The 25,029-nt window shown below is 33.2% G+C and overlaps 1 protein-coding gene across 1 annotated transcript; it reads right to left on the bottom strand.

Moving 5' to 3' along the window:
* Positions 1-4,988: 4,988 nt before the first annotated feature.
* LOC132714112 (RNA transcription, translation and transport factor protein-like) lies at positions 4,989-23,870 on the bottom strand. Its single transcript, XM_060696861.1, has 8 exons — positions 23,702-23,870; positions 18,039-18,163; positions 17,400-17,499; positions 16,637-16,738; positions 15,530-15,618; positions 10,188-10,256; positions 8,283-8,331; positions 4,989-7,569 (listed from the first exon to the last, which is right to left on the bottom strand). The coding sequence occupies exons 1-8, from the start codon at positions 23,760-23,762 to the stop codon at positions 7,448-7,450; spliced, it is 717 nt and encodes a 238-aa protein (XP_060552844.1). The 5' UTR covers positions 23,763-23,870; the 3' UTR covers positions 4,989-7,447.
* Positions 23,871-25,029: the final 1,159 nt, after the last annotated feature.

Genomic DNA, 25,029 nt, shown 5'->3' with positions numbered 1-25,029 from the left:
TGTGCCAGGGCACTTGATGACAAAGCTTCTGTGAAAGTTTGAACAAAATCCGTTGAAAAATGTAGGACGAGTTCAGCAAAGAAGAATTTGTTCACTATAAATGGATAATTCTGTATAAGGAAAAAAATCAAAGGGCCATAATTAGGTCAAATATCATCCAATCACAAAACCCCGACAATATCCGCCAGGGCATTTGATAACAAAGCTTCTGTGAAAGTTTGGTCAAAATCCGTTGAGAAATGTAGGAGAAGTTGCGCACGATAGAAATTATTCACTATATATTCAGTATAAGGAAAAAAAAAAACAAAGGGCCATAATTAGGTCAATATTATCAATCACAAAACCCAGACAATATGCCCAAGGGCAATTGGTGACAAAGGTTCTGTGAAAGTTTGGTCAAAATCCGTGGAGAAATGTAGGAGGAGTTGCGCACAGAAGAAATTGTTCACTATATATTCTTTATAAGGACAAAAAACAAAGGGCCATAATTAGGTCAAATATTATCCAATCGCAAACCCCTACAATATGTGCCAGGGCACTTGATGACAAAGCTTCTGTGAAAGTTTGGTCAAAATCCGTTGAGAAATGTAGGAGGAGTTGTGCAAAGAAGAAATTGTTCACTATATAATTCTATTTAAGGAAAAAAAACAAAGGGCCATAATTAGGTCAAATATTATCCAATCGCAAAAAAACCCCGACAATATGCGCCAGGGCACTTGATGACAAAGCTTCTGTGAAAGTTTGGTCAAAATCCGTTGAGAAATGTAGAAGGAGTTGCGCACAGAAGAAATTGTTAACGCCCGCCCGCCCCGCCACCCGTCCGCCCGCCCATCCGCCCGCCGACATACCTCAATCTAATAACCAGTTTTTTCCTTCGGAAAACCTGGTTAAAAATTACCCAAAGTGGTCAACATATGCAAAAACAGCCCTTACTACATTAGTAGCGCATTAGAAATATGGTGATAAAGTACCAAAAGCAGTCCTTTACCGCATATAACATGTAAAATATTACTTGGATCTTTTTTGAATGTTTTTATCCTTTCTTAAAATGTTAGTACATTTTTTTCAATATTGATTTCTTTAAAAATTTTGGCTCATCAGGAGGCATGCTGCTTTAAGGTTAATTGGCGACTTTCTCCCTTTACCTGGTTTGAGGAAGACCAGTGGATTAGAACCATATAGCTTACAAAAACAAGAGTGCCATGATGGCCCTGGATCGCTCACCTGACACAACCGCATCCAAGGCAATGTCTTAAACAAGCATCATGACCAATTTGATGCGACTGAGTCCAATAACATTGACCTCTAGTGTGTTATAAAGATTTTTCCATATTTGGGCAATGTGACCTAATTTTTGACCGGACACAACCCTATTCAACTTGGACCTAGAAATCATCAAAACAACCTTCCTGACCAATTTTCCAGGAAATTTGGATTCAAAACTGGCAGCACTAGAGTGTTAAAAAAAGATAAAAATTTTTTTTATTTTCTCCTGCTGGACCTAAGTTTTTTGGACCGGACAATATGACCAATCTTAGCGACCCCCTTGACTCCGCACGAAAAAACATAAAAAAACAAATTCTTTGACAAATTTCCAGAAATTTGAAATCAAAACTTGCAGCCCACTGTAGGTGAAAACAAAGCTTTTTCTAAAGTTTTTAGCTCCCTGTGACCTAGTTTTTGACCTGAGATGACCCATCTTTCGAACTTGACCTAGAAATCATTAAAAAACCAACCTTCCGACAAATTTCAAAATATTTAATGAAAACTCGCCCTAAGACTTAATACAAGCTTTTTCTATTTTTAGGCTCCTGTGACCTAGTTTTTGACCGGAGATGACCCATCTTATCCAACCTGACTTAATTGGGATCATCAAAAACAACCCCCATTCTTGAAAAAATTTCCAGAATTCTTTTGGGATGAAAAACTCTCAGCCATTAAATATTGTTAAAACAAGCTTTTTCTATTTTTTATGCTCCTTTGTGACCTATGTTTTTGACCCTGAGTATGACCCATCTTTCGAACTTGAACCTAGAAAATCAATCAAAAACAACCATTTCTACAAATTTCCAGAATAGTTTTTGGATGAAAACTGCAAACCATTTCAGAGTGTTAAACAAGCTTTGTCTATTTTTTAGCTCCTGTGACCTAGTTTTTATAAGACATGACCAAAATCTTTCGAACTTGACCTAAAATTTCCATTAAAACAACCTTCCTTTGACAAATTTTCCCAGAATATTTTAATCAAAACAGCAGCCCACTAGAGTTGTTTAACAAGCTTTTTCTATTTTTAGCTCCTGTGACCTAGTTTTTTGAACCGGAGATAACCCATCTTTACGAACCCCTGACCTGAAAAGCATTTCATAACAAACCTTGCCTGACAAATTTCCAAAATATTTGGATGAAAACCCTCGCAGCCCTACAGTTTAACGCTTTTTTCGCACTAGCGATTTTGCACCGTCTGGCCTATTTTTGATCAATGTATACTCCTTCGAAACTTGATTTAATGGTGAGATGCGCCAAAACAAACTCTTATTGACAAATTTTCCAAAATACGGCCCGTTGAAAAAAGTGCGTGTGTTCGCGCTTTTTCTAATTTTTAGCTTCCTGTGGACCTAGTTTTTGAACCGGGGGAACATGACCCATTTTCCAATTTGACCTTTAGATATCATCAAAACAAAAACCTTCCTGACCAATTTCCCACGAATAATTTGGATGAAAACTGCAGCCACTAAGTGGTTGACCAGCTTTTTCTATTTTTAGCTCCTATTGACCTAGTTTTTGACCGGAGAAGACCCATTTCTTCGAACTTGACCTGGATTAATTATCTAAGCAACCTTCCTGACAAAATTTCCAAATGTTTGGATGAAAACTGCAGCCCCTAGATTGTTAACAAGCTTTTTCTATTTTTAGCTCCTGTGACCTAGTTTTTGACGAAGATGAACCATCTTGGAACTTGACCTTTAAATATCATTCCAAAAAACCTTCCAGACAAAATTTCCCAAAATATTTGGATGAAAACTGCAGCCACTAGGAGTTTAACAAGCTTTTTCCTAAATTTTTAGGCTCCTGTGACTTTAGGACTTTGACCAGGACATGATCCATACTTAAAAATTGACCTAGATATCATTTTCAAACAAAACCTTCCCTTGAAAAATTTCCAGAATATTTGGATAAAACTGCAGCCCTTAGAAAATGTTAACAAGCTTTTCTTTTATTTTAGCTCCTGTTGACCTAGTTTTTTGACCGGAGATTTAGACCCATCTTGGAACTTGACCATAGAAATCATCAAAACAACTTTCCTGACAAAATTTCAAGAATATTTGGATGAAAACTCGCAGCCACTAGAGTGTTAACAAGCTTTTTCTATTTTTAGCTCCTGTGACCTAGTTTTTGACCGGAGATGACCCATCTTCGAACTTGACCTAGATATCATTTAAAAAACCTTTTCCTGACAAATTTCCAGAATATTGGATGAATAACCCTGCAGCCTCTAGAGTGTTAACAAGCTTTTTCTATTTTTAGCTCCTGTGACTAGTTTTTGACCGAGATAACCCATCTTCGAACTCTATCACGTATTTCATTGAGACAAACAATTCTGACAAAAGTTTGATGATGATCCAATCAAAAACTGTGACTGCCTAGACTGTTAACAAACCCAATTATTAGTGTTAACAAGCTTTTTTCTATTTTTAGCTCCTGTGACCTATAGTTTTTGGACCGGAGATGACCCCATCTTCGAACTTACCTAGATATCATTTAAAACAACCTTCCTGACAAATTTCCAGAATATTTGCGATTGAAAACTGCAGCCTCTAGAGTGTTAACAAGCTTTTTCTATTTTTAGCTCCTGTGACCTAGTTTTTGACCCCCATCTTCGAACCGATCTGTATTTCATTGAGACAAACATTCTGACAAAGTTTGAATGATGATCCAATCAAAAACCTGTGACTGCTTAGACTGTTAACAACCAATTGTTGACGACGGCGCCGGACATAGCCCCTCACTATAACCTCACCTTGACCACTTCGTGGTCAGGTTGAGCTAAAAACAAAACTAAGGGGATAGATTTCTTCACATTAAAGAATCCAAAGTACCACAACCAGTTTCTAATTCATAATTGGGCTTAGATAGAGAAACAGAGAAACCCCAACCCCCGAGGGTTGATCGGTTCAATTTTGAAACGAGTGTTTTATACTCCTTCACTGAATGACGATTTCATTTTTTTACAGTTAAATCAGATGAAAAATTGAGAAATTAATTATGCATGTAAACATTTTTAGCACTTTTAACTGAAAAACTTTCATATAACCCTTAACATTCAAATTATTGCAAGAATATGAAACACAATTGAGATTGCAATATGAAAACCAATTAAAGCCTGGTATTTGTACATCTTGTATAATGGGATGGTTATTAAACATTGCACAGTATTTATTGTTCATAAAGTTCTTGCTCAGTATACAATGTAATACCATTCTTGCTCAGTGAACATTATATTATCATTCTTGCTGAGTTATAAATTGTAATAACATTCTTGCTAAGTAAAACATTGTAATAAACATTTTTGCTCAATAAGCAATTGTTATAAAAAATTCTTGCTCAATAAACAATGTAATAACATTCTTTGCTCAATAAGGCATTCTTGGCTAAATAAGCAATGTAATAACATTCTTTCCTCTATAAAAATTGGAGCAACATTCTTGCTCATAACATTCTTGCTCAGTAAACAATGTAATGACATTCTTGCTCAGTAAACATTCTTATAAATTCTTCCTCAGTAAACATTCTTAAAACATTCTTTGCTCAGTAAACATTGTTATAACATTCTAGCTCCAGTTAAACATTGCTATAACATTTCTTGCCTCAGTAACAATGTAATAACATTCTTGCCCAATAAGCAATGCAATAACATTCTTGCTCAATAAAATTGGAGCAACATTCTTGCTCAGTAAACAATGTAATAAACTTCTTGTCCAGTAAACATTGTAATAGCATTTTTGCTTGGTAAACATTGCAATGACATTCTTGCTGGGTAAACATTGTAATAACATTTTTGCTTAATAAACAATTCATACCATTCTTGTTCAGTAAACATGGAAATAACATTCTTGCTATGTAAAATGTAATTAAAATTCAGTTTTCAAGGTTTCTGTTAGGTAGAACTGTAAGTTTTATCTAAAAAGTGACATTTATTGGAGATATGTCATGAAGGGAAAATGGAAAACTGAAAAAAATCAATGGTTGTTTATAATAAATCTGTCTTAAAATTGACATCACAAAATACAGCTAACAATTAATTTCAAGCAATCTGGATGTAAAACTGGAAAGGCAGATAAGTCAAAAAGTCTGAAATACCAGGTTGTAAATATGTTAATTATACAATAAATACAACATCTTTTGACTTGTTTGACCAAGCCTTAACCTATATAATAACTATCAAGTCATGTATTGAATAATGTTTACTTAAAGGTACATTATGCCTCAGAAACGCATATTTTTTCCATTCTTAAAAGGGCAAACATGAGTTTTAAAACGTTTAAGTAATGGTTTTAGAGCATTTTTGAAACTCATCACCTGAAGAAACTAACTCTGAGTGTGAAATTATTTGTCATAAAAGTAGCAAATAGAAACAAATCAATAGTTTGACTTCCATACAAAATCCACAAGCGAAACCCCAGGTGCAAAACTAAATATGCTGAGCAACCTTCCCGTAAGGTTCAATGACTCTATGTCAAATCCTTTTTAAATTACATGCGACACAAGTTGAAAATTGCAAAAAATTTCTAAGTCAAGGGCAATAACTCTAAAAATACTAAATAAATCCTGACGAAAATAGCCAGGTGCACAACTACACATGCTGATCAACATTCCTGTAAAGTTTTATGACTCTATGTCAAATCCTTTTTGAGTTACTTTTGACACAAAGCAAAATTTTACTAAATCAAGGGCAATAACTCAAAAAAAATACTAAATATATCCAGACGAAAATAGCCAGGTGCACAACTACACATGCTGATCAACATTCCTGTAAAGTTTCATGACTCTAGGTCCAAAACTTTTTGAGTTACATGCGACACAAGTTGAAAAAATTGCAAAATTTTACTAAGTCAAGGGCAATAACTCTAAAAATACTAAAAATATCCAGACAAAAATACCCAGGTGCACAACTACACATGCTGATCAACATTCCTGTAAAGTTTCATGACTCTAGGTCTAATACTTTTTGAGTTACATGCGACACAAGTTGAAAATTGCAAAATTTTACTAAGTCAAGGGCAATAACTCTAAAAATACTAAAAATATTCAGACAAAAATACCCAGGTGCACAACTACTCATGCTGATCAACATTCCTATAAAGTTTCATGACTCTAGGCCAAATACTTTTTGAGTTACATGCGACACAAAAGTGAACGGATGGACGGACGGACGGACAAGGGTAAATCTAAATGCCCGCCACTAAAGTGGGGGCACAAAAAGCCTTTGGGAAATAAAAACTAAAGCATTTCTGGGGCATAACCGGCCTTTAAAAACTTTAGAAAGGTTGAAAATAAGAGTAACAGATTGACAGAACAGAGCTGACAGAACAGAGCTGACATTTTCCATATGTTAACGTGATAACGTCCAGAAACTCCATGTACATACAAATGAAAAAATAAATTTTAGATAACATAGTAACTTTTTTCTAACATCAAAATGATGACACTTTTGAGCAGACGCATATACAAATAAAATATCTTGACAGGCTTCTGCCAGTAGTATGGCTTCCAAAATGTTCAAGTCTGACCCATACTATATTATATTTGTTGCTGATTTTTACCATTCTTGACAATTTAACAGAATTGATAGTGTTATGATACAGGTACTTTTATTTTGAGTTCAGAAGTTATAGAATATGCAAATGAGGTATCATATTGTAAAAAGTAACCAACCGAGAACAAAGCAGATAATTTCAAGGAACTCCACTAAGGTTTTTTTGACATGGCCAGGCTGGAAATATTTTTTTAGAGATTTTTATACCATCTGTTTAGGTCTGGACCAATGACTTTTAATAATTTTTGTGCTAAAATTTCAGATCATTTGCTCACTTTCTTTAGCCAAAATAATAATCAATTTTATTGTGCAAAATAACCTGAAAATATGTAATGTGTTTTTAACTAAAACTGGGCTAAAAATCACACTAAATATTAAATTTCAAATTCATTTTGAATGTATTTCTTTATCTTTTTCATATGATTCCATCTTAAGTGCTCCAGATTTTCAGTTTTTATATTTTTTCAGCTTTCGGGCCTCAGTGGAGTTCCTTTCAGGGATTGTTTTTGTTTTTTCTTGTAAGTTTTGAACACACATTACAAATGCATAGCCCATGCAGGAATATTTGAGTCGAGTCACTTTCATCAATGAAACAATCATTATCTTCCTACTCTGCCAAGTCGACTGTCTGTTTTAGGATTGGCGGTAAACAGTTTGGACTGCCACAATGGCCTGATTAATACTTGACTGAAGCTCACGTAAATCCCGAATATGAAGAAGCCGTAATATTTTCGCTGCTTCGTTGATGATGTAATCTGGAAGACAAATTTTTCACATTTAATAAGCATTTGAGATCAATATAAAAGAGGTATCAAGCATTATTTGGACAATAAAATGTATTTATTTCAATTAAATATTGAGAGGGTTACTCTGTTTTGCAAGTTGTACTAAAAAGACTGCAAGTTCAAAACAACATTCTTAACCGCTTCAAACTATTCCCTATCAAACAGACAGGCAATCAAAAGCATTATTACATGCCAGAGCATGAAAAAGGAATGCTTACATGTCATATAATGTCAGATATGACATCAATTAACCAAATAATGTCAGGAAAATTACTTATACACTTAATGTAGTTCAATGTATTTTTATCAATTCTCTTTTTATTAGCATATTAGAATGGAAAGAGATATTAATAATTTCTTGCATAATTATACAATTATTGACAAGTGAGCCATTGAATATGATGTGTTATTTAACGGTACACGACATATTTGATTGAAGCGATAGCCTAGGTCAATATGATTATTTGCCCGTGAACATCACATCACATTCAATGGCTCACTAGTCAATAATTGTTTTATTATATGAATAGGCTAAGAATAAGATTTTATTTTAAAAATCACAAAAAGTAAAGCTTTATAAAGAATTTCATAACATAACTTTTGCCTATTTTCATTGAAGCATAGAAAAAAGGGTTTGTAGTCAATTTATCTATATAATATTATATTATATTTATATATGTTACCTCCAGTGTCAAATCCTAGGTTAATACTGTCTATTGTTGTCTGTTCACCCTGGGAAAAAAAAGTAAAATTATTGTTTAACATGAAACATGGCAATGCCACAAAACCAGGTTTTCAATTATCACCATTGAAGAAAGTTTTGTTGTCATTGGTAAATAAATACAAGCAAAGTACAATGTAACTTTGTGCAATGTAAATGAAAAATAATGAAGAAACAAATTGAAGAAAACTAGAAATGTGTCGGCACGCCATGGATGAGGCCTCCACTAGCAGCCAAAATTTCAGATGTAATAATATTTGGTTCCAAATTTATTTGCATTTTCATTTTAAGTTCAAAGCCCTTAAACCTATTCAATGTTAACACAAACCATTTTATTACAAAGTTCAAGGCACTGAAACTATTCAGTATTAACCTTTTGTAAATTGCATATTGCATATTTGAAGCCAAATAATGACTACATACATTCCACAAAAGTATGAGTGCTGAAACTGAAAATTCAAAATTTTTCCAACATTCAAGAGAGATAACTTTTTCCAAAACAATCAAAACTTGAACTGCTTATTTCTAAGATGTATCTATATGTCAAATTTGAGTTGAATGTGTAATACTTTTGAGGAGATAATGAACAGAAACTGAACATTTCATATTATTTTCAAAGTGAAAGTGGCATAACTCTGCCAAAAATCATCAAACCATGACCAAATTCATACTTGACCTGCGCATTCCTTTGTCGTATCAATATGTCAAATTTGAGTTGAATGATTGTGTAATACCTTGGGGAGATAATAAATGGAAACTGTAAATTTCATATTATTTTCAAAGTGAAAGTGGCATAACTCTGCCAAAAATCATCAAACCATGACCAAAAATTAAACTTGACCTGCGCAATACTTTGAAGTATCTATATGTCAAATTTGAGTTGAATGTGTAATAATATTGGGAATATTATGAACAGAAACTGAAAATTTCATATTATTTTCAAAGTGAAAGTGGCATAACTCTGCCAAAAATCATCAAACCATGACCAAATTCATACTTGACATGCGCATTCCTTTGTCGTATCCATATGTCAAATTTGAGTTGAATGTGTAAAACCGTTGGGGAGATAATAAATGGAAACTGAAAATTTCAAATTATTTTCAAAGTGAAAGGGGCATAACTCTGCCAAAAATCATCAAACCATGACCAAATTCATACTTGACCTGCGCAATACTTTGAAGTATCTATATGTCAAATTTGAGTTGAATGTGTAATAATATTGGGGAGATAATGAATAGAACCTGAAAATTTCATATTATTTTCAAAGTGAAAGTGGCATAACTCTGCCAAAAATCATCAAACCATGATGACCAAATTCGAACTTGACATATATTTTCTTATGATATATCCATATGTCAAATTTGAGTTGAATGTGTAATACCGTTGGGGAGATAATAAATGGAAACTGAAAATTTCATATTATTTTCAAAGTGAAAGTGGCATAACTCTGCCAAAAATCATCAAACCGTGACCAAATTCAAACTTGACCTGCGCAATACTTTGAAGTATCTATATGTCAAATTTGAGTTGAATGTGTAATAATATTGGGGAGATAATGAACAGAAACTGAAAATTTCATATTATTTTCAAAGTGAAAGTGGCATAACTCTGCCAAAAATCATCAAACCATGATGACCAAATTCGAACTTGACATATATTTTCTTATGATATATCCATATGTCAAATTTGAGTTGAATGGGTGCAACTGTTCCTAAGATAATGAACAGAAACTAATGATGAGGGAATGATGGAAGGACCTACTGACGGAACAGGGTAACACTATATGCCCCGGCCATTTTTTGGCGGGGGAATAAAAAACAACAGTCACTTATAAAAGAAAATTAAGTGATTTAAACATTTATCATACCTGTGATTCTTTTTCTGCCCTATCTAAAGACTCTTTGGATAGTTTTTCTTTTACTACAATGCATATTGCCTACAAATAACCAGAGTAAATGTTAAAACATAAAAATATGTAAACTATAACTTCATAAAAGTCATTTTACCTTAGTTTATCTTTAAATTTATTAAAGAGGCTCACCTCAAGATGGAAAAATGTTAACAAGAGCCAGTTGAACCAGGTAATGCTCCTAAAATAGGTTTTGGACACAGAAAAGTATACCTCTTTTAGTTTCAGAGTTATGTCCCAGACAAAGTTCAAAGTGTAAAGGTAAACAAAGGACAATAACTCCAAAATTAGGCAAGGTAGAGTTATAGTACCTTTACACTGCACTTCTTATTTACATCTATTTACCTACACAGTTTTTTGTGGATATCTCTTGTTGTTTCAGAATGTCCTGGACAAGAAAAGGGGACGGACGGACGGACGTCCGGCTAAAATAGAATAAGGGGCCATTTCTTTTGTGATTTTCTTTTGTTTAATACACTGGAGCCGCGATATAGCGCTCATCGGTATAGCGCTTATCTCAGTAGAACGCTCATATGCCTTGGCTCCCAAAAAAAAAATCGTATTTTTCGCCCATTATAATTTTTTTTTCATGTATATCAATACCGCACCTTATCCACTATAACGCTTGTTCAATGTGTCAGTCGAGTGCAATAAACAGTCATAATTACGTCACTCATGATAAGAAGGTGTGAAGTCATACACAGGTAAGCGTTAATCCGCTCTTTTGTTCATTTTGAACTGTTGATCAGTCAGGTATCAAACTGTTAGCTAAGACATGCAAACACCGACGAGTTAAGTAAATCACCCAAGCATACAATTAATTTTAAAAAGCATGCACTTTCGATCTATCTGCAAAAAAGTTGTTGAGGATGACTGATTTTTTCACAAGAGACAGCAGGAAAGACGATTAATTTAGTCCCATCCACTAGGTATCAATTTTCATGACCACACATAACTCACGTTAAAACCGCTGTTTTACTGGAAATTTATAAACATTCATTCGTGGTTTATATTTTTAATTCGTAAATTTCATGTTTATATTAAAGATATTCAGTAATGCTTTACAAAATAATTAATAATAATATATAAAAAGCTTGGACTGATATCCATTGGAAGGTAAGTAAACAATCAATTCCACTAACAAGCGTTATATGTTTCGGCGGTGGGTGGGGTAATGCGATATTTTCGCTATAATTACAAAATGAGCGTTATAAAAAGTTACTCGTTACAACGCTGTCTTGAGATCATGGACCCCAACATGAGCGCTATATCGCGGCTCCAGTGTAGTAGGCCAATGGCCCCTTACTCTATTATTATGGAAAAAACTCTATTATTCTCTTTTGTTCAGTTTACAGTAAGATGGCCCCCTATCCCTTTTCAGTAGTGCGGACATCCAGATGAATGGACAAAGTGGCAACTATAATTTTGCTCTCCCTTTGGGGAGCATAAAAAAATCACATTTCAGAAAGCATTTTAATATTTTATAAAATTGTATCGAAGGAGCTCAAATTAAGGCCAAAAGTCTAAAAACTATACAATCTGAAACTCACATCTTGGCCACTTAAACTGAAAAACATGCCACTGATAGTAAAGAAATGCAATCAAAATTAAGTATACAAGAGCCACCGCCGGGCGGGGGCAACGCTCGACTTTTTACTTTTTCTAAACGCAAACATAGAAAGGTTTGAACATATATTAACGTTTCCTTTTTATAAATTTAGTTGGTCTGTCTTGTCACACTAGTTTTGTTTATATATTTTATATATCTATATATGAATAAAAACATTACACATATTTCTAAAAATAGCAACAGTACGCAATTTCTAAAAAATGCAACATGACGCAATTTCTAAAAATAGAAAAAATGACGCAATTTCTAAAAATAGAAAAAAATGACGCAATTTGTAAAAATAGAAAAAAATGATGCAATTTCTAAAAATAGAAACAATGACGTAATTTCTAAAAATAGAAACAATGACGCAATTTCTAAAAATAGCAACAATTTCTAAAAATAGCAACAATGACGCAATATCTAAAAATAGAAAAAAATGACGCAATTTCTAAAAATAAAGAAAATGACGCAATTTCTAAAAAGAGAATCCAAAAATAGAAAAATGACGCAATTTCTAAAAATAGAAAAAATGACGCAATTTCTAAAAATAGAAAAAATGACACAATTTCTAAAAAAAGAATCTAAAAATAAAAAAATGACGCAATTTCTAAAAATAGAATCTAAAAATAGAAAAAATGACGCAATTTCTAAAAATAGAAAAAATGACAATTTCTAAAAATAAAATCTAAAAATAAAAAAATGACGCAATTTCTAAAAATAGAAAAAATGACGCAATATCTAAAAATAGAAAAAATGACACAATTTCTAAAAATAGAAAAAAATGACGCAATTTCTAAAAATAGAAACAATGACGTTATTTCTAAAAATAGCAACAATTTCTAAAAATAGCAACAATGACGCAATTTCTAAAAATAGAAAAAAATGACGCAATTTCTAAAAATAGCAACAATGACCCAATTTCTAAAAATATCAAAAAATGATATATATATATAATACATATACTATACATACACACACACCAAAAAATAAATGCACAATCTGAGAAAATTCAGTAATATAACCTTCAAGGTCAAGGTCATTAAAGAGCCCAAGCAAATTTGGGTTTGATAAACAACAAGGTCTGGTCCTTAAGAATGTTCTGTTATAATATGAAGTTTATCCCTTCAAAAATAGCAAAGTTACAGTCAGTTACTGCCAAAACAATGAAAATTTCAATAATTTGACCTTCAAAGACAATGTCATTAATGAGTGAAGGTCAAGGTCTTTCGGTATATTTTTAACAGTTATCTTTGAAGATTATTATGTTCAAGTTTGAAGACAATCCATTCAAAAATAACAAAGTTACAGCCAATAATAGCCAAAAAAATGAAAATTTCAATAATTTGACCTTCAAAGTCAAGGTCATTGATGACTGAAGGTCAAGGTCTGACTGGTTATTTTTAAGGGATATCCTTTAAGATTATTATGTTCAAGTTTGAAGACAATCCATTCAAAAATAACAAAGTTACAGCCAATAAGAGCATGAACAAGCAAAAATTGGACTTTTAACCTTGAAGGTCAAGGTCATTTATGGATGAAGGTCAAGGTTAGTGTGGTCTACTGAAAGGTCTTGTCCCAAGGGTTGTTGTGGCCAAGTATGAAGACAATACATCAAGTAATAAAAAAGTTATGATCCAGGTACAAGTTTTCGGACGGCAACGGCAACGGCAACGGCAAAGGCAACGCCGACCTGTCACCTGACTATAACAATACCTCTACTTTTTTTTTCAAAAAAAAAAAAGTCGAGCTAATAAAACTATGTAAATTTTTTAGAACCATTCTAGAGTTAAAAGCATTTAAATGCTTTTAATTTTTTGGTTGTTTTGCGCAAAAAAAATGATCATTCTGGAAAAGCTAGGTCAGCCAATGATCTGGGAAACTGCACTCAAGTTACTGATCAAGACTTTTCATAAAATGGTATACAAATCTCAAAATAAAATATTTCCAGTCCTGTCATGTCAAAAAACCTCAATGAAGTCCCTTTAAGATTTACAAGAAAAATTAAAACTTGGTATGTTTAATACAAGATATGATTAAATTTATTTACAGTTGACTCTCAATAAGTCAAAATCGCTTTACTCAAAATTCCGCGTTAGTCGAAGAATTTCTAAAGTCCCGTCATATTTCCTTCTTTATCTTTGTATTTTAACTCTGCTTAGGTCAAATTTTGACTAACCGAGACTCCTGTTTAGTCGAAAAGAAAATTTGGTCCCGTCAATTAAAGTCCAACATATTTTCATCTCAATTAGTCGAAGTTTGAAAACAGCCGACTGATCAAAGGTCGGCGACATCAAGGCGAGACATTGTCACTCGTGATTCACACGTTTTATAGTAATTTTAATTGCCAGTCATCATGTATTATTAACACGTCGTAAAAGTGGATGTAATCGGTTTCAGGGCTTAATTGGTTTTAACAGTAAGATAACTAAATTAAGATTTAATTGTAATTAAGTTTACCAGCAAACTAGTCTTACACATTTCTTTAAAAAAGTTGACTCGTGCCAGCCTGACAGGTGTTAGTCAAATAACAGCTTAGATATCAAGGTAAATGACATTTGTATAATAAATGTTCCGTCATATGGCATACATTAATTCCGGTTTACGATAGTTGTTACTTTCGTTTTCGTCCGATGGTCAATTCACTTCAAATATTAGATAAATTGTTGTTGAAGTAAATGTGTGATTGTGCTTTTATTGTAATGAATTGTCGTGAGTGCTTATTAAAAACACGTGCATTGCCGCTGTCAACAATAGAAAAACCTACTTCTTTGCACATACAGTCAGGCACATGTATATACATGTACGAATATCAACGTAATGGCGGCAGATTCACGTTACTCGAATTCCGTTTCTCTCGAAGTAAAATGCCCAGTCCCTTGGATTTCGAGTTACCGAGAGTCAACTGTATTTATTTTTAAATTATCTTGCCAAATTTCTATGCCATACCTAACAGAATATGTCAAATTTCTGCATATTTTGACTAGTTATCCTAATGAAGGTCATTGTTTATCAGAAACAGGTTGATTAATAAAGTACATATATATTACGCCGACTCCGGTGTTATTGACGTGTTACTCTACTTTCTTTACTTATTTACTTCAAATACCTGTAGTTAGTAAATTTTGTGGATAGAAAAGGCATTGAAGCTTAATAAAATCATTTCATTTGTACAATTGACAACAATTTCACTCATTAAAAAATACCTCACGGATGCGCAGGCTGATCTGGATCCATGCTGGTAGCAAACCCATTATGTTGGTTTTGTTGTGACGCGGCTCAAATATACTCAGAATTAAATTGATAAACAATATTAAGCCTGATCCTACCCCGATTTGAGTTAAAAAGTTACAACAATATTCATTTTAGGTCATTTAAAACACAAAAAAGATCATTCTGGAAAAACAGAGTGAGTAAAAGATCTGTTATTTTGAACACAAGTTATTGGTAAAGACCTACATCAAAAGGTATAAAAACCTTGGAAAAATATTTTCAGTCCTGTCTTATCTAAAACCTCCATGGAGTCCTTTAAATAGTGGAAAACACTGAGTGTGGCACAGTATGCATTATCTTAAGCATTTATCATTTGACATTGCGCAATAATAGAGTCATTTATGTGTTACAAATTACATACTTAGGAAAGGCAGAGAAATATGAAGTGGTAAAAAAAACAAACAGGGGAGGTAAATACCTTTAGCTGTTCCAGATGATCATGATATGGAGGAATCTGTAACATCATTGCAAGGGAAGTAACTCCTGCTTTAAAATCTGGATCCTCAACTGAAGAATAAAATTATTTCATGTGAAAATAACAAACATTTATGTACATGTACATAATCATTTAATATTATGATATTCATAAGTATAGCCAAATAGATAATTTGTTTCATGAAAATATTGTTTAACCTTTAAACTGATAAAGGAGAAGAATTCTAAGAGACTTGTCTTTCATTCTCACCCTTTCCCAATCTGTTAAATTATTTTGTTTGTTATTTATTTGTATGTACATTATATATACTTTCGGGAATAAATATGTTTAAACCAAACTGCTGAATTCTTTTGTTGGACTTGCTCTTTTGTGTTTTTTGTGTCAAATAACATCCTGCCAAGGAAGATATTTTTTTCAAAATCACCAAAAGAACTTTAAATATCTCAACTGTGGTTTAAAATTTATTTATCTAAGCTCATTATTTGAAATATCTCTTGAAACACTTTTAACTCCTGGGACGTCATATGAGGAAACATGGCAGTGCACCCAATGGTGATTGAAGCACAATTCCTGGGTTGAAAGGCAGGTATTTTAACTTCCTGGTCACAGAACTCAAAATGATCATTATAGGTGTTCGATAGGGCTGTCAATGAATATCCCAATATCGATGTATCATTGATATTTACTGTTCCATACAATATCCATACACAATTTTGAATATCAATACGCTCAAATCTTTTTTCTTCTGATTTTGTGAAAATATTTTTTCATTTTGTGTAAATAAAGAAGTCACTTCTTATCATATTTTATGGCAAGCTTTAACTAACAGTTAAATTTTTAGTCTGTGAGAAAAAAATAGCAAAAGCAGTTTTTCTTTATGTTAATTGTATTTGTGACATCCAAAAAAAACTTTACATACCACCATGAGCATAGTCTATAACAAAAATTCAAGCATTTTTCACTCTACTTACAAGTACAACATAATTTTATATATCATTGATAATTGTCTTTTGACGTATTGATACAAAAAACTCCATCAATGACAGCCTTAGTGTCAGACATCTTTGATAACCAATTTGTAAAACTTACAATCTAATGCATCTAGAGGATTAGATGATGCCCCACCCTGTGGAACTTTACCAGCATCAGATGAACCTAGTGTCAGTGGTTTGGTGGATCTATATTTCTCCGCTGAAATCATATGTATGTAATCTTAAATGAAAAGCAATCTGTCCATTAAAGGGAAAATTTGGAAACAGTTAAAACAAATTGCCCCTTAATAAAGTATAGGCTGCCCATTAGTATCAATGATTTTGTTGTCAATATATTAAAAATGAAAAGCTATTTGCCTTGCTCTTTACTGGTGACAAGTGCAATTGATCAATAGAGGCAGATCATAGTGTTTATTGATGATTAAAATAAATCTTTTCACTGCATTATTGCCATTCTTAGATAAAATATCAAAGCTATTATCTGATCCTCTGACAGATACAACAGCAGTAAAGTAAACTAATCCAAGTCGGTGACAAAACAATAAAATATAACTCATTTTCATATATAGTTTAGTTTAAACACATTCATTTAAGCTTGATTGCAAAACAAGTTCTTTAAACTTGTATTAACCATGTTTAACTCCACTTCCTGGAACTTAACCAGTACTGGTGTCACATGAAGGGACATACATGACACAAATCGGGCTCAGACCCACAACCCCTTCTGTTAAGAACAATAACATAGACAAAAGTTTATCACTAAAAATATTTTCCGTCAAATTATTTTAGGGGAAAATATTTTCATTGCATTTACAAATGTTTATCAAAAACCTCGGCCTTCAAATGGTTAATTTACATACCTTCGTCTCCATAGTCCAGTCTTACAGCGTAACCTAGCATCCAGTCTATTAAAGCTAACCTTTCACTTATAGGGTACGGACAACCAAGCTCTTGTACATACTGAAAATAAACTTAAACATAGTTTCTATGACACAAGAAAAAACGCCTATATTGTATATTCTAAATACACGTACACCTACCATTCTACACTAAAACTTCTAATTGTATAGATTCAAATTCTCAACTTTTCAAGTAACATATAATTATTATGTCACACAAAAATTTATTAGAACAAGGCAAAAGGGTGCTTTTCAATAATTTGATATTTTTGATAAAAAAAAGACCCATCATGGCCATACTATGCTCTGGTGTCTATTCCATAGGTCAAGAAAGAAGTCATGATGAATTCTATGTTAAATTGCTTTGTAAAAACTATGCAAAAACGGTGACTACAGACAAAGATCTAAATCACAAAAGCTTGTTTTGATATTGATACCTTTAGAAGTCTAAATTCAGACAATATCATTTCAATTTATTTTGCAGATTATCATCACACTTTTTACAAGACAAAATCAAATGCACAAAATGACATAAATGTTATAATTTCACTACAAAGAAATAATGACTGGAAAAAAAAAGACCATACGTAAAGCCCTTACATTTTCCAATGCCTTTGGCCAGTCTGATGACTCAATGTTTCGAAGTCCCGCCCTATCTTCAATCTTGTAATGTCGAACTTTCTGATCTTCTAGCCATACAATCATACTACGAAATTCATTCTCAACTGAAACATTTGTGAAAAAACAAGTTTCAAAAGTTACGGTAACTCTTAGGCTGCTAGAGTCAACTGCTTCTACCCATCTGATCAGAGCAGAGGAAGATCAGACAGCTTTGACTTTGTCATCTGATTAGGGTCTGCGCTGGTCACTTCAGTCACTTATTTAGAAATTTTCCCTAAAAATGAAGAATGGTTTGGTCCAGATTGAATGTCCAGACTGAAAGATGGACAAGTCCATTTGAAGTGTATATATCTATCAATATTTGCTGCCTGTGGATTGTAAAATTATTGTTTATATTGTGATTAAATTGATTACAGAATACCTAGAATAATACATAAGAAATAATACATATATTGTACATTACCATATGAACTTTACTACCTATATGTACAACAAGAGCTGTCTGTAGGACAGCACGCTCGACTATTCTAAGTGCTTGATAGTAAGAGCCTTGATAATGTTAAATTTTTTAAGTTCACAAAAGGGCTAATTTTTTTATATAAATTCATGTTATAGGTCTTAGAGAGAGTCTAATTATACAGAATTGGCTTGACTATTTGGAAGGGAATGTCACGAGGGTTTTTTATTGAGTATAATAATTCTAATTACCTATGAATACATAAATTGACAAAAAAGGTACAAAAGCTTGTTATTAAGATATTTTATCAAGTAAATCACTGCTTTATTATTATGAATGCATAAAATTGTCCCAAAAAAGGCACAAACCCTTCAGTAGTTATTGAGATAACAGCTTACAAGCAAAACTTTACCATGAATTTCTAAGTTGAAAAAGGGGAGAAAAATCAGCCTAAATGCAAGATAGAATTATGGATCTTTGTCAGTGACCTACAATTATGACCCTAAATGCATATGTGAAGTTTTAAATAAATATCTTTAATAGTTATTGAGATATGTAAAACTTGCATTTAAACATTAACCAAGAGACTATGTAGAAAAGGGGATATGAATCAGCCTTAATGCAAGATAGAGTTATGGAACTTGGTCAGTGACATACAATTATGCCCCTCCAATTATGACCCTAAGTGCATGTGTAAAATTTCAAGTAAATATCTTTGAAGATTTTTAACCTTTAACCAAAATTTCTAAGTTTCAAAGGGGCAAATAATTCTGCAAATATTGCAGACAGAGTTATGCAATTTTGCCAGCTGATGTACATTGTTATTGTAAATAAGAATTTTAAATTTCAATTGAATATCTCAAGCAATAATTGAGATATTTGACTTTACAAAAAAAACTTTAACCAAAATTTCGAAGTTCCAAAGGGGCATAATTCTGTCAATATGGTAGGCAGAGTTATCCAACTTGTCAATCTGATGTACATTGTTACTATAAATAAGTATTGTTAGTTTCAATTGAATATCTCAAGCAATAATTGAGATATTTGACTTTACAAAAAACTATAACCAAAATTTCTAAGTTAAAAAGGGGCATAATTCTGTCAATATGGTAGGCAGAGTTATCCAACTTGTCAATCTGATGTACATTGTTACTATAAATAAGTATTGTAAGTTTCAATTGTATATCTCAAGCAATAATTGAGATATTTGACTTTACAAAAAACTTTAACCAAAATTTCTAAGTTAAAAAGGGGCATAATTCTGTCAATATTGTAGGCAGAGTTATCCAACTTGTCAAGCTGATGTACCTTGTTACTATAAATAACTATTGTAAGTTTCAATTGAATATCTCAAGTAATAATTGAGATATTTGACTTTACAAAAAACTTTAACCAACGCAGACGCCCACGCGGACGCTGACACCGACGCGGACGCTGACGCGGACGCCGACGCCGGGGCGACTACAATAGCTCTCATATTCTTCGAATAGTCGAGCTAATAAAATGTATTTGGAAAAACTTCTTTAAACAGTAAGTTACTGTTTAAATAAGATACTACAAAAACATAGGAGAGTTACTGTAACAGATCCCATTGCATTGTTTTAATTGCCGTTTTTTTGTTTTTTTTTTCAATTTTAGTTGTTTGTTTGTTTGGGGTTTTACGTCACATTGACACAGAATAGGTCATGTCGTGACGTTCCAGCTTTACTGGTGGAGGAAGACCTCAGGTGCCCTTCCGTGCATTATTTCAGGCACGAACAGGCACCTGAGTAGAACCACCGACGTTCAGTAAGCTAGCTGGATAGCTTCCTCACATGAAAGAATCCAAAGTCCCTGTTGGGATTCCAACCCACAGCGGTGAGGGGCAAGTGGTTTGAAGTCAACGACCTAAACCACTCAGCCACAGACAACCCCAATTTTAGTTATAATCATTTCAAAGCAAGAAATTATATAAAAGTAGGCCTACATGTACAAGAACAAAAACATTATTATATAACAAATTAATTTTTGTTGTTATGTAGCATATTATAAAAAATAAGCACTAGCTTCTGAGATTTTGGGGTACCTCTTTAACAGGCCGGTGAAAATGCCCAATCAGACTTATGACATTAAAAATCATATTTCTAGAAAAATAATGAAGAGATTTGTTTTAAACTTTGTTTGTCTATTGAGCATAATGTATAACATAAACAGAAAGAAAAATATTTGTAACTGTCACTTTTGTAAAAATTATTTCCCATTTTTCATGTTTATATGATACAAAATTTTCCAAGTTCTTAAAAAATATGTTACATGTACATAGGCAAAGTATAAAACAAAATAGGTTAAATAACTTCTTTATGATCCAATTCATTGCACCAACACCTGTCAGCATACATTTCATTCAGTTTTCAAAGGAAACTTCGTCAAAGTATTTATGCCAGAAACAGAATATTATATCCAAATATATAGAATAAAGGTACTGGTGCAATAATTTTGAGCAAAATGAAGATGTTGGACACATTTCTGTTAAGAATCTTACATTGGACCATACTTTTTAAGGACTTCATTGTGTTAAAAAATTATGGGTCATATAAACATGAAAAAGGGGGAATAATTCTCACAAAAGTGAAAAAAAAACAATTATTTTTCTTTCTGTTTATGTCATATAATATGCTCAATAAACAAACATAGTTTAAAAGAAATGCATATCTTTATATTATTTTTCTAGAAAATATTGATTTTTTATGTCAGAAGCCCGATCAGGCATTTTCAACAGCCTGTTTAACTTTTAGAATACTAGTATTGCTTTTTGCAGAAAAATATCTTATAATCATACAAACAACTTGTCAAACACCTTTTCAATATAATATTAAAAATGCTTATTATTGAAGTTATAATAATATTTTTGTTCAATATTTATCAGCATATATACATAATCATAATATGTAAATGTTAAATTTACAAATCAGTGAATTAGCAAATCAATCTGCGCTTAAGTCAGGCCCTAGTTCCTCCCCAATTGTATTTTGTTGCATAGGACAATATGACAAACATCGTATACATAAAATCTACAGAGTCACCCGGTACAAGTCAACCCGGCCCCAAGTCAGTCCGGCCCAAAATTGGTCAACCCGGCTCCGAACCAATTTTATTTCTGGTCAACCCGGCCCCATTTTTTTATATTATTTATTTTGCTTTAAAATGTAAACACTTATCAAGAAATAAGATAAAAATTAACAACAAAAACAAAAGTTCAATGATGATATCTTTTATTATTTATTTTATATAAAAAGTATCAATATCAACTATCAATATCAACACACAAGCAACTTGTATTTTGTATAGTTCAACAATGTTCCTGACACACCCCTACAATGTTCATCACATACAAACACTTCACTCGTCGTCTTCTTCTGCCTCTCTTCTACCTAGTATCGGTCTGTACATGGTGGACACAAGCTTCAACAGGGCGGTTGCAGATATCTTTTTCGATCAATATCTGTGAAATAAAACAAAACAAAAAGTTATAGATAGTTATCAGTGTAACTAGTTTAAATTGGTACTAAACGATAAATTAGCAAAATAATGGTACATGACTCAAGTTAATTTCTTCAATTATTGTTCGAAACTTCAAATTACCATTTTTATTAAATTCAAAAATGAAATTGTCGTATTATCTCATACAAAAAATAAGTATTACCTATCCCAGGCACTGAAGATTTTCGACTGCATTGAGCGGTACGTTGCTCTCTGCAGTCTTCGTAACTTCATTTCCGATACTAGGCGTATCTGAGCCTCAACCTCAAGTGCCTCTTTGTGCAGATGTCTCACCAAAGTGTAGAAAGGAGTAGAGACACCTGCACGCGTGTTCAGGCGACGATGCCAACCTGTAAAAGAGAGAACGTTTTATAATACATACATTCATCATATACGTATATATATATTATACAAATTTAAAAAAACCTAAAGGATAGGGTGGATTGTTTATGAACTTTTTGCCTAACCCTTTGGCTTATTACATTTATTTATTTATGTATAATTTTGTATTAATGTAAAATTTATATAAAAAATCACAATTAAATGATTTAACTATTAATTATAATCTTTACCTTCGCAGTCATTGTTTGTTCGAACTGGCTCTCCGAAGCACGGCTGCCAACAGCAAATTGCAAAATCAGAGGAAAATACTCCGGGTGTCAAGGGGGCTGTGCAAGGCGCAAGCCCCCTTTGTGGGTCCAGGGCAGAGCCCTGGTGGGGGCCCAGGGGGCGAAGCCAGCAGAAGCTCCTGGATTCTGATGATTTGGTATGCCCTAAAATCAATTTCCTGGACTCTAAATTTGACTTCCTTGGTTGCCTTTAAAGCCATTCAGAGACACTTTAGTTGGACTTCAGGTTTTCATCAGCCCTCAAAACAAATATCCGACATTTTGACGCATTTTGACAACAGACAAGAGCGACAATGTAAACTGTAATTTGATTGGTTATTCTAAAATAGAATGCCGGAAAAGACTCAATTTGACCAATGAGAAAAGCCCTTACAGATGTACCATAGGCGGCTAGCGTAACGATAAAAGCCAAAGCGTGCCGGTTTTTGGGGACTGTATAAAATATGACGAATGAATTTATTGTCTTTGTCGAATTTACATCAATCTCAAAAATGACCCAGCTCACGAAATCCGCGGATTTCCGGGAATCCGCGGAAAATCGGCAGCCCTGCCGAAGACAGACCAGTTCTCCACAGTCCACACAGTTGACTGGAGCCAGGTCCTTCTGATATACAAAAACAAAAGGCTCTAGTTGGTCGGATGTATTGAGATCCTCCAAACTGGAAAACACGTCCTCAATATATTATTTTTCTACAGTTAATAATCTTCAATTAATAATAAATCAATTTTATTCCATCACACAACAAAATGTCTTATAGGTTATATAGTTTTCTTTGAAAAATATATATTTTGGGGCCGCATTGACCAATTTTGGGGCCGCACTGACCAATTTTCGGGCCGCATTGACCAAATAAAAATACCGTGGGGCGGGATTGACCAATTTTGGGGCCGGGTTGACAAATTTTGAGGCCGGGTTGACTTGGGGCCGGGTTGACATTAATTCGAGTCACCTGGTCGAATTATTGAACATCCGAAAACTGCAACAAAAGTGATAAAGCGAATATAAGTATAAAATGGCATAACACTAATGCAATTACCTTCCGGGTTGAAGTTTTTTGGTTGATGATGATTTAAAGCAATCAGTTTTCTATTGAACATGTTTATTTATCGTTGAAAAGATTAAATTAACTAATATTCGTGTGCAGTTGTTGTTGTAGTCGAGACCGGAAATTGGAAGCCGGTGTTCTGTCATAAAGTCTTGCCAGTGGGGACAGCGGTCAAATACGTTTCTTTGCTTCACCATTCCCCTACCATATGCTACCAATATTTACAGGTTAGTAAGATTTTTTGTTTTAAAATGATCCGTTTTCCCCCCATAAATGTAACTCAAAAGCAGAAGGTTACACAAATTATACAGATAATTTCGCACCCTTAACATTTCAACCCCAGACGATTCGTCCCCATTTTAATCACATAGTTAAAGCCACTGACCCCCAGATGATAAAATGTAAAAAGATTAAATAAAATTTCAAGTAAACAGTAAATACTGATCTAGTTAGGTTTATTGTATAAATCCATCATTACTGACACCTTGATACAAGAAAAAATGTTGACAAAAGCATTAATATATCAGGTTTTTCTTTTTCATAATCTACTACGTTACTAACGCAGTAGCCAATATAAATAGGAGAAGATAATTCATTTAACAGTGGTCCGGAAAAATCCTGGTATCCGGTATGCCCAGGATCCTTTATCAATTTTCGTCATTTAGTAGGCCCCATAGGAACTCTGGAACAGGACCGCATATTGCGGCGCATAAATCCGAATCCTTACCGGCTTTACATATAGTTTGTCCGACCTTTGAATATCTTTTCATATTATGCGAGCGGGTGGTCTTTAATTATCTAATCTCAATTTAATATAATCTGCTAATTTAAAAATCAGTCAAATTTACGGTATATTGAAAAAAGAAAAGGAGTGACATCCGCCATTTGCCGCAACGTTCGGCGTAAGTTATCCCCCTTGATATGCTTGATTTTTGTTTTAATTTTTCTAGTAATGAATACGAGATGAGTGCCTAAAATATTTATCTATGGATCATGTTTTAATATTCCTTTTTTCAGTTAGGCAAAATCAGTTGGACCATATTCCTAAAGTGTCTGTTTTCTCCATTTTAACAAATCAATACACGAATACGCCCGTTATAATGCCGCCTATACATGTCAACACGTGTAAACAATAAACCGTTAACGTTATATCCGGACGATACCTGATAGTTGACAAAAATAACGGGAACAAAATTCTGAAAAAATAGTAATCAATTGTAGTCAAAGGGGAAAAACTCATGCCGAAAACGTTGCGGCAAATGGCGGATGTCACTCCTTGTCTTTTTAGCTCACCTGTCACAAAGTGACAGGGTGAGCTT

This window comes from Ruditapes philippinarum, unplaced genomic scaffold, assembly GCF_026571515.1.
Source record: "Ruditapes philippinarum isolate M1 unplaced genomic scaffold, ASM2657151v2 ctg2648_1_1_1_1, whole genome shotgun sequence".
NCBI lineage: Eukaryota > Metazoa > Mollusca > Bivalvia > Venerida > Veneridae > Ruditapes > Ruditapes philippinarum.
The sequence above is the reverse complement of the archived record's forward strand: the minus strand, read 5'-3'. Positions and strand labels throughout refer to the sequence as shown.